Source organism: Physeter macrocephalus, chromosome 18 (assembly GCF_002837175.3).
Source record: "Physeter macrocephalus isolate SW-GA chromosome 18, ASM283717v5, whole genome shotgun sequence".
NCBI lineage: Eukaryota > Metazoa > Chordata > Mammalia > Artiodactyla > Physeteridae > Physeter > Physeter macrocephalus.
The window spans coordinates 5,455,595-5,466,256 of record NC_041231.1 but is presented as its reverse complement, the minus strand read 5'-3'; the positions used below and the strand labels follow the sequence as shown (position 1 = coordinate 5,466,256).

General features: G+C 62.2%; 1 protein-coding gene across 1 annotated transcript in view; it reads left to right on the top strand.

Moving 5' to 3' along the window:
* The first annotated feature begins 3,881 nt into the window (after positions 1 to 3,881).
* SLC41A3 (solute carrier family 41 member 3) overlaps positions 3,882 to 10,662 on the top strand; it is a 46,948-nt gene continuing 40,167 nt past the window's right edge. Inside the window, exon 1 of the mRNA XM_028479018.2 lies at positions 3,882 to 6,525. Coding sequence (XP_028334819.1) covers positions 6,331 to 6,525 — 195 coding nt within the window. The 5' untranslated portion in view covers positions 3,882 to 6,330. The remainder of the gene's footprint in view (positions 6,526 to 10,662) is intronic.

The following is a 10,662-nucleotide window of genomic DNA, read 5'->3' as shown; positions in this document are numbered from 1 at the left end:
GCCACAGGTCAGAGGGCGCCTCTCGGGCAGGAGGAAGCCCCGCTCTGTCACGCGTCTGCGCTCTGCATTGCTGGCCGTCTGCGGACACTGAGCTGGTCTGCAGAGGGGTCAGAAGCCCCGGGCCCCAAGGGCAGGTGGGTGTAAGGGGAGGGAGGGCGGGTCCTGCAGGGGTCACGCCTTAGCAAAGACGCAGGGTGGCCTGGAGAGGCTGGGAGGGCAAGCGGGTGGCTAGAGGGCAGAGGCGAGGGGTGAGAGCTGAGGGAAGAAGCTGAGGCTGGCCTGGGTGGGTGAGGTCAGCCTGTCCGTCACCTCCTGCCCCAGGGTGGGGGTCAGCCGAGCACACAGCACTGGCCGTGTTGAGCGCTTACGTGCGCTCACAGCCAGGGAGGGCCTTCGGGGCCGCGCTGGGCTCAGGGTGAGCCGGCTGGGGTGGGCGCCCGAGCCTGCTGCCCGCTGCCCCCTGGATATGAAGGGCTGCTTATCCTCAGGCACGCAGTGGAGGACGCTCGGGGCCCCTGCTCCCCCCACGCCACAGCCGCACACGGCCTTGCACCCCATTGACCCTGGACGCCCTGATACCAGCCTAGACCCGGTGCTGACCTGGACTTCCAGGGAGTGGGCTTTTGACGGGACGCAGAACTTACGGGTGCCCCTTGGTGGCCTGTAAAGGCGATTGAGGGGCCGGTGTGGGTGTGCCTCCTCCCAGGGCGAGTCCACGTTCGCCGCTGCCTGCGGCAGGGCTGACGCCAGGCGCTCCTCTTGCCGCCTTGGAGCTGAGCAGGAGCTGCGGGAGGGCCGCTGTGCCCCCCAGCTCTGCGCCGGCCTCGGGCCAGGCGGGGCTGGAGGGTGGCTGTCCGCCTGAGAAGTGGAAGGACGAGGGTCCCAGCAGGCCTGTGGCCTTAGTGCAGGCAGACACATCTGTCGCCCTGTGTGTTTGGAGTGTCTGGGAGGCGGGGTTTCCAGAGTTCCTTCCGTAAACGAGACGGCCCTTAGGCTGTGGCCCAGGCGTCTAAGAGGCAGAGCCGGGCGGCCAGTGCTGAGGCGCTGCCTGGAGGTCGGGCACCTGTGCTGACCGCTGGGTGGCTCGGGTCCTGCACCAGGGACATCCGGTCAGGAGGGGAGGGTGGTGACCTCCTCCGAGCGCCACCGTGACACCCACAAAGTGCACAGTCCCCACTGGGCCCACCCAGTTGATCTCGGGGGCTCCCAGGAGCCCAGGTTTGGGGGTCACCTCCTCTGGTCTGTGGCATCTGACTCAGGACAGGGAGGCTGCCCCCTGCGGGTGGGAGGTGCCGGGAGCCCAGGGTTGGCTCCCCGCCCCATATTGAGGCTGCCCTCCTTGGTTGCTGTGCCTCCCAAGGCCCACGGGCAGCCGGGCTGCGAGGGTCCCAGCAGGTCTGCGAGGGCCCCCTTCCCAGGAGAGCAGGGTGTGTACCTGCGTCATGGCTCAGCTGGTGGACGGCGCAGGCCGGGGGAAGTTTCTGGCATCAGCTTAAAGCCCTCAGTGGTCCAGGGGCCCCGGAGGCTCTTGAGGGTTCTCTTCAGCGGAGGCGTCTCTGGGGCCCGATGGGGGTGCCTGTCGGCTCTAATGGAGCCTCTTGTTGGAGGGGCCCCTTCAAGGCAGGCTGCTTGGCAAGTACAGCCTAAATGGCCAGGAGTGAACTTTGCACTTAAAGACGGTCCCCTCGAGAATCCACAAAGCCCACCCAGGTGCCGGGCTGTGTTTGCACGTCAGGATGCGCTGCTCCCAGTGAGCAGAGGGTCTTAGGGGTCTGAGTAAGGGGAGGCTCGCTCTGCGAGGGCAGTGGCGGCCCATCCTCTTTGGTGGGGGCTCCTTTGTGAGTGTCCGGGTGTCTCAGGGAAGGTGCCCCTTGAGCCCGTGGAGGGGCGGCCGTCATGTAGCGCCAGCCCCGCGGAAGGTGCAGCAAAGGCCCGACCTGCAGAGAGCCTGCGGCTGCAGGTCCTCCTGGGAGAAGCGAAGGTCAACACGCCGAGAGTGCTGAAGTGGGCGCTGAGCGGAGCGTGCTAGCCGGATCTGCAGGGCACATTGTTTACCGGCTGCTGCCTGGGTGCAGTCAGTGTCCCGACAAGACTAGATGTTGGGTGTGGGGCCCACAGGACGGGACCCCAGCTTTACGGCTGTGGTCACCACTGCGAGGCGGTTTGTCTCTGCCAGGTTTAAGAACAGAGCTGGGCGGTCAAGTGGAGAGCAGCGCGTACCCCCTTCAGTCAGTAGGCCTCGCGAGACCAGGTTCAACCCTGAGGGCCAGTTTCAACGTGGTGGCCTGTGTTGGGCCGCATTAACTATTTTAACCGGGGAGGGGGGTGCCACGGGGTCCCCTCTCGTCAGCCAATTTGTAAGTCAGCCTGGCAGCAGGGGTGCCTGATACGGTCCGTTCACAGTCGTTCCGGCCCCGGGGAGGTGGTGACCCCGGGGTGGCTTGCGCACAAGCCGGCCAGCGGGGCTCCGTCCCCGGCGGCCTTCACCGCGTCGGGAGCTGGTCAGTCAGCAGAAAGCAGCGGTGAGGCTGCCGGGCGTGCACGGTCAGGGGCGGGCTGTCCTGTTCGTGACGCCAGCTGCAGTGACGGCCTCCTCTTAAGGGCCCTGCACCTGGACAGGTGAGCTCAGAGTTCATCAGCCCCACGCACCAGGGCCGGGGGAGGACGTGCCTCCCACGTGGGGCCCTCAGGGCTGCGCTCAGGAGCGCCAGCTGCCGGGGGCTGTGCTGGCGGGCATTGTAGGAACACATACCGGTTCCCGTGGGGCTGTGACTGACTCGTTTGCGTTCCATGGGCTCCTCGGGGGTCAGGACAGCGGCAGTGGGGCTGCCCCAGGCCCTGTTGGCTTTACCAGGTGTCCAGGCAGCACATCATAGGAATAATGTGGGCCCTACACGGCTCAACTCGTGGAAAGCTGATGGGTCTCTTTCTGTCTGCTTCTACAGTGCTGCTTGTTTGTTCGTCCACACAGCACACGCGTGGGCCACGGGCCAGTGCTGTGCCGGACGCCGCGGTGGACGGGGTGCCGGGCCTGCTCTTGGCCGTCACAGCCGAGCAGGGAGCGACAGGGGCATGAGTCGGGGTTAGGCAGCGGCAAGGGCTACGGGGAAACGAAGGGGCAGAGCTGGGTGACGGCTGGAGCAGCCTTGAGGGGGATGCCGGGTAGGCATCCCTGAGGAGGGGGCTCTGGGCTGAGGCCTGCGTGGCGAGGGGGCTGGCCGGCCGGGGCGGGGGCACTCGGTCCCACATGGTCACCGGCATGTACGTTCTTCTGGCCGAGTTGGAAGCAAAAATGAAGACGACCTTTCCTGTTGCTGAGAACGTAACTGCCTTGACCTCTGGGACCTCAACAGGATGGGGGGATTCAGGCCTTTAAGAGTGACCGTTTCGCTCAGAACCAGCCCAGGCTCAAGGTGACCCGTGAGAGGGCGGGAAGCCATTGGGAAGGTGTGCTCCTGGGAAAAAAGCTGTTCCCGCCGAGGCCCCCGAGACGGACATGAGGCCCGGCCGTGCGCCCGCCCCCTGCGGCCCCTCCTAACTGTCCCGCAAGTTGAGGGGTTGGGGGGGTTCTGATGCTGCAGCTCTGGGTGCGCAGGGGCTGGGCTCTCGTTTCCGGAGCGCCTGGTGGTTCTGAGCAGCGTGAGCTGAGACCCTTCTGGTGGGGCGGCGGGAGGTGGTCAGAGGCCCGGGGAGGGCAGGGACTCTTCAAGGTCACCCAGCGCCACCTGGCACCTGACCCTGATTCCTCCCGAGGCCCAGCACAGCCCCAGAATCCAGCTCAGGCCCTTGGAGACTTTCCACCGTGCTACTGAGCTCCTGTGAAAGTCACATTCCCGATCTCCTCGATTGTGAGCCAGTTAGCTGTGTTGACATATTTTGTTCTCAAGTTGCATGGGAAAGTAATCTACACACGATGGCATCTTTTGTTTGTTTTTGGTGACAGTTTATTTTTTGATGGTTATAAAAGCAAATAATCACGATAGATATACAGAAAGTTATGAAATAAAGGTCATTTAGGATCCCACCACCTAAAAGTACCCACTTTCAGCATTTTGGTATATAACCTACTAAATTGTTCACTGCTTGTGTGTGTGTGCGTGCGTGTGTGTGCGTGTACTTATTTCTCATTATTTTTTAAACAAAAATGAGAAACATTTTTGTAATGATTTATAACCTGCTTAATTAGGGATCTTTTCCATATGTAATCATGCAAGTGGTTGTCTATTTCCACATCTTCTGTCCTGATGAGAGTGGTTCAGGGACACACTGTGTATGATTTTATGTTGTATTATGACGTTCGACCGCATTTAAAACTGTAAAGAGATCTCAGGAGGTGCTGAAGCCAGGAGAAAGAAATCGCTAGTTGGGGGGCCTGTCTGGCTGCGGGCCTGGGGACTGGGGCAGCCAGTGTCCAGAGTGGGGCCGCTGAGAGGGGTCTGTCTTAAACGAGCTAGCGGCCTTAGACGCGTCAACTTCTGCCACACTTTCCTTAGAAATGTGCTGTTTCTCTCAGCCTCCTGCTGGTTCAGACTCCTGTGTGAACACACGGACCCTCATCTCAGAGGCGGGCAGCAGCAGGGGCAGTGGGCCCTGGAGTCGGGGGTCGAGGTCCTGGCCCCGCCTGTGAGGCTGACCGGGGGTGGTCATCGGCAAACCCTCGCGGGGCCGTCAGCTCCTCATTTGCAAAACCGGGACCTTTGCTTCCTGGTGCGTGGCTCGGGGGTGCCTTGAGAGTCTGGTGATGGACGGAATGTGACGTGTGTGCACGTGAAAGGGCACGGGGGGTCGGCTGTGGCCTGAAAGCTCAGGGAGAGTCTGGGCTGCGCAGGGAGGTTCGGAGTCGCTGCATTATCTGAGAAGGTCCCCTTTTCTCCTGCTCTGCAGCAAACCGCGCCTGACTCTGTGGCTGGCGGGAAGCCCGCTGTCAATTTGATCACAGATCTTTCATTTGGACGCCACTCAGTGAGCATCTGGTGGGACACACAGTCCAGGACCGTCCCCTCCTGTGACAGGACGGCCGCTGCTGGCTGCCCACGGGACCGCAGCCTGAACACACCTGAACTTCTCCTCGGCGGGGTGGCGGGGTCCCGAGCGCCAGCATCTCCAGAGGTGGGCGGTGGAAGCCGTCAGGACCCCAGGATCGGGGCCCAAAACTGGACGGGGGCAGCGTCTCCTGCGTTCACACACAATGGGCCACCCCAGCTCTTGCTGGGAAGTGGGGCTCCTCCTGTCTGGCTCCTGGGAGGGGCTTCATGAGAAAGTGAAGGGGGCGAGGAAAGATGCAGCGAAACATTGGGGACGCGAGGGAGACGGCCGTCAGTGTCTGGCTGGAGTTGGCGAGGAAGGGATCGGGCTTGGCCAGCTCGGTGGGATCTAGGGTGGTGAGGGCTGGACTCCAGGCTGAGGGCTGGGCTGGAGCGTGGGGTGGACTGTCCGAAGGAGGGGAACCGGCCGAGGTGCGCAAGAGGTGTGAGCGAGCGTCCAGCCCTCGGCTGTGGGCTCCTGCTGGCTCTGGCCTTGACCCTGCTCAGCCCGCCCTCAGGCCTGGACACTGTCCCCGGCACCTGTGGGATGCACAGTGGACATACTCATTTATTCCACGCAGAGACCCCCTTCTCCTCGGGGTCGGGACGGCAGCTCAAGGCTGGTCTAACCTCTGTCTTCATGAGCCTGGGCCCATAAGAAGCACCTTACGAGTCTGTCCTTTGAGAGACAGCAGGGCTGCATTCCTTCTGTGAACACAGCCTCTTCCTGTGGCCGTGAGCCCCTCGACAACCTAGGTCGAGTGGCCGCAGGGCACGGCTTCTTTCTTGGGGGCCTGCAGGCCTCTCGACCTTGAGGGGTGACAGTCCTCAGGGGCTCAGACCTGGCCCGAGGAGCAGGTGCTTCAGGCTGAGATGTCCCCAGGCCCCGTGCGGCCTCACCAAGGCCAGGCCTCACGTGGCTCCGGCTCTCTGATCCAGCCCGAGCCAGCGTGGGCCGGACAGCTGGACGCTGTCAAGGTCGCTCCAGGGGGCAGGGAGCCTCCTCGTGGGAGGCCAGCCGAGGGAGGTCCCACTGGACACGGCAGCCACTCTCGGAGGAGAACCTGATCTTCGGGGAGTGGACAGCAGGAGTGGCCGGGCCCTGAGCGAGGCTGAGTCACCCGGCCATTGTTCCTCACCGTTGGCTCTGGCCCTCGGCCGAGGGGCAGTGGGGACTGTCCACAGCACAGGGCGCCTGGCAGCTCTGCCCGGTGGACTCCTTGGGAAACGCATCCTGGTTTGGGTGGAGGCTGGTGTTGGGGGCGCCCAGGCTTGGACATCCAGGGAGTGCGTCCCCGGCCTGGCCATGGTGGTCACCCAGCTGGACCTGGAGGTCCGCTTTCAGGGCACGAAGCTGCGAGGCTTCCGCTGTGAGTTCACCCGCTGCCCCCGCGGGGTCGTCCCCGAGACCACCTTCACCATCGTGGGCCAGGTCGTGGTGCCCGTTCTGCTGTCTGGCTTCGGCATGGCGGCGGCCGGCCTGCTGATGAACACGATCCAAGTGCGTATGGCGAGGCGAGGGGCAGCGCGGGCCGTGGGGTGGGGGGCCAGGCGTCACACACAGGACAGGCCCCCGGGTCGGGCAGGGGACCGGGCTCGGGGCGCTGGCAGGAGAGTCCTCCTGGGACCTCAGTGTCTGAGAGTCACACAGGCTTCTGACCACGCTCCACCGTCAGCCTGCGTGAGACTCCTCAGCCTGGGAGCTCGAACCGTTCTTCCAGCAAACGGAGACCCATTAGGCAGGGCCTGGGGGGCCTTGAGTCCTGCTCCGCCGGTCTCTCCCCACCCGAGGGGCTCAGGCATCCTGCCTCGGTCTCTCCACCTGCAAACCGGGCGGCGTTGTGAGGTTGGTGTGCTGGCCCGAGCGAGGGTGCCGGGCACTGCTTCTCCAGCCCCAGAATCTCCGGAGGGGGGTCTCAGCAGGAGGACAGGGTCCTGAGCGCGGCGGGGGACCAGGCGCACAAGGGGATGCAGATGCGGGGGTCTCCATCAGGAGAGGTGTTCGCTGGGAGGCCCAGGGGGTCTGTTTATGCCCTGGGTCGGCTCTGGGAGTCGTGTTTGGGTCACTTAGGGAGTTAGTGTGTTCTCGAGCTGCTGGGGCCTGTACGTGAGCGTGCGGGGGGAGGGGCCGTCACCTCTCACATCCCGCCATGCCCCTGCCTCTGAGCTGGAGGGGGTGGCCGACACCCACCCGGGTACCCGGCTCTGAACGAGCTTCTCGGGGCGGCCTCTGGCCGCCCTGCTCAGTAGACAGGGCACTTCCTCACGTGCTGCCAGCTGGAGACCTGGATTCCTGTGTGCTGCTTCCCCTGGAGTTGCCCCAGGGTCTGTCACCCTCCCTGGGCCTTGCGGACACTGGGAGAGTCCATGCTGAATCTCCCTCCTTGACCTTCCCCAGCACGTTGCATGGAGCATGGCCTCATGTCCATGCCCTGTCCACCCATGATGCTTTCTTTGGGGCCTCGGGGCCGAGAACAGGCGGCCGAGAGCTGGGCAGAGTCCAGGAGGTTTGGTGGGGCCCTGGGGGGAGAGGGGGTCATGCCTGACCATCAGCGGAGGCGCCCCGGGGCCGGGTCAGGAGGGTGTCCAGCCGGAGAGCGCGGTGCCCTTCCTGACCGCGTGCGGGTTCCGTCTGGGAGGTGGGCCCAGAGCAGACGTGGGGAAGGCTGTGTGCAGGTTTGGCCTTCAGCCGTCCGCTTCGGGAGGGCCAGCGACTGGGAGGGTGCAACAGCTGTGGCCGTCACAGCCCTCTCCTGGTCCCCGCTTTGCAGACAGGGTGCGTGAGGGTCAAGGGCCCTCCGTTTACTCGGGTCCCTGCTCACCCCTCCCATCAGTGCAGGAAGAAGCCTTGGGGCTCCCAGAGGGAAGCCCACATCACGGGGGGCTCCTGGCTCCAGCGGTGCCCAGGCTGGGGCCCGCCCGGAGCCATTCACACCGGGCCTCGGGGCTTCCGAGCCCGCAGTGAGGTAGACCACCTGGCCCGACAGCCGCGCCTCGTGGACGGTCCCCGGCACGGCTCTGTGCCCGGCTGGGTGCAGGTTTCACCTACGCTCTTTGGGGCCGGGGGTCTCTGATTCTGGGCCTGGGGAATGAGGCCCAGTAAGTGGCCAGAGTATCAGTTTCGTGTCTTCAAAAAATTATTTTTCAATTACACAAGTAAGGTGTAAGTATTTCTTTTTATGGAACAAGCATCGCAGCGAGGTTAAGTCCTCTTTGACCACGGCCTCAGTCGCAGTAGGTCCCTTACTATCGAGTCGTGTGAGTCATTCCAGACCTTTTTGGGGTTTACATGCACACGTGGGCACCAGGGACCGTGAAAGCGCATGTGATTACTCTTCCCAGATCAGGGGTGAACCAGACAGGCTGGCTGCTCGGAGCAGCTGAGAGCCAAGCGCCGGGCGGGTGGACAGAGCCTCTTGTCATCCAGGTCCTCCTTCGTTTGTTGGCAAATTTGGTTGAATCCTGAGCAGAAGCTGCCCTCCCTGGCGGGCGTGTCTGGTGGCCCTTGGGCCCCCCTGCAGACAAAGGGGAGGGGGCGGAGGCAGCAAGGGAGGAGGGGCAGGTTGGAGACTGCAGACGCTTTGTCGGGCCTCAGAGGTGGCGTTTCCAGGGTGCGTGAGCAACGGTGAACGTCCCGGCGAGGGGCCCCGGGTGTGCAGACCACGAAGGGGGCGAGCGTGCGGGCAGGGGGGCGGCCGCCGAGGGTGAAGGCTTGTTCACTTTGTCCTCGTTCTTTGTTCGAAAGCAAACATCACGTTTTGCTTCACTGGGGTCCAGCACAGGCGTGGAGAAAATCGCACAGCCGGTGAGCACACAGTTTGGTGAGCCATCTCGGGATAAAGGGGTGCGTTAACCCGCCAGATGGAGGGCTCGCAGCCCCTCGGCTCCCGCGCCCCGCCCACTCCTCATGCCCCGATCTGCACTGCCTTTGTGTTTGCAGAACATGAGGATCTGCGTGCCCCGGACTGGAATCAGTGAAGGGTCGTAAGGGGCTGAGTGACACGTCCTGCCTGGCTGCTGGGGTCTGAGGTGACCCAGGGGTGCTGCTCAAGGCTGCAGGGGAGAGCTGGGGGCTGTAGGCATGATTGAGAGACCCCCACCAAGTGCAAGAGCCAGCGCACGGGGCCCATGCAGCAGGGTCAGCGTGGAGCCTCGGGCGGGGGACCTGTGGGACGTCCAGGGCTGTCCGCGGCTGGGGGCAGGCATGAGCCGGGTTGCGGAGCCAGCCGCCGTCAGGGTGCTCTGGGAGTGGGTGACCAAAATCCCGACCCATTCAGGGTCTCCCTGAAGAGGTCTGCAGGTCAGGCAGCTCCAGCCCTGTTCATCCCTTGGACTCGGTGTCCCCGGGGCCCTGGCCTTCTGTTCTCCTGGCGCCGTGCACCTTTGCTGGCTTTGTCCCTGAGTAGCCCCTCGTGGTCGGCAGACCTGATGTGTCTAAAGCCCCTTCCCAACCCTCCTCGGCCGTGCCTGTGGCCCAGCCCAGGTGACCCCTTGAAGGAGGACAGGACCACCGCCCGCAGACCCACCTCCTGCTGCCCCTGTGTGGGGTGGGGAGGGGCCTGGGCCTTGGAAGGGAGAGGACTTGGAGAGAAGGGAGAACCGAAGCAGGAGGGGGAGTCAGGGTTAGAGGGCAGGGGGTCACGACCTTGCTGTACTGCTGGCAGAAACAGATCCGAGTGGACAGGGTGAGTCCAGGGAAGAGTGGGCGGGAGCGTGTGCCGGGGCCTCAGGTTCCTCGCGGGCAGCCTGACCTCCCCCGGCCTGGCTCCTTGTGTCCTGGAACAGGGACTTTCTCGGCCGCGGACACGGGATCTTGGCAACGGCTGGCCCTGGGTTTTCCTTTGAAAGCGTAACAGTCGTGGGTGAGTCAGTCCCACAGATTCAAGGTTACTGTGGGCGCTGAGATGTCTGTGCCCACGTTGAAGAAGCAGAGATGGTTACTAGACCTTTGCAGCCTTCCTGTCTGGAGCAAGAAAATAAGTCCCTTACATTTTTTTTTTTGTTTTTTGTTTTTGTTTTCTGCTGTGTTGGGTCTTTGTTGCTGTGTGCGGGCTTTCTCTAGTTGCAGTGAGAGCAAACAAAAAGAAATTAGAAATTACCCATAATCTTCCCACTGATTTAACCACTGTAAATATTTTGGCATATGTCCTTTCAGAATTTCAGATTCAAAATTATATTGTGCATGTGTGTATAATGTTACCAAAAAAATGAGACCATATTGTATACATTGCTAGTAGCTCTTTTTTAACTTAGTAATGTTTTAGAATAATCTTTTCATATTTACATACTCTGTAACATCCTTTTTTAGACTTTATTTTTTAGAACAGTTTTAGATTTACAGAAACAAATTGAGTAGATAGTGCAGCGTTCCCATATTCCCCCAGCCCCACTATTATTTCCCCTACTATCAATTTTTTTAAATTAATTAATTAATTAATTTTCTGCTGTGTTGGGTCTTTGTTGCTGTGTGCGGGCTTTCTCTAGTTGCAGCGAGCAGGGGCTACTCTAAGTTGCGGTGTGTAGGCTTCTCATTGCGGTGGCTTCTCTTGTTGCGGAGCATGGGCTCTGAGCGTGCGGGCTCAGTAGTTGTGGCTCGCGGGCTCTAGAGCGCAGGCTCAGTAGTTGTGGCTCGTGGGCT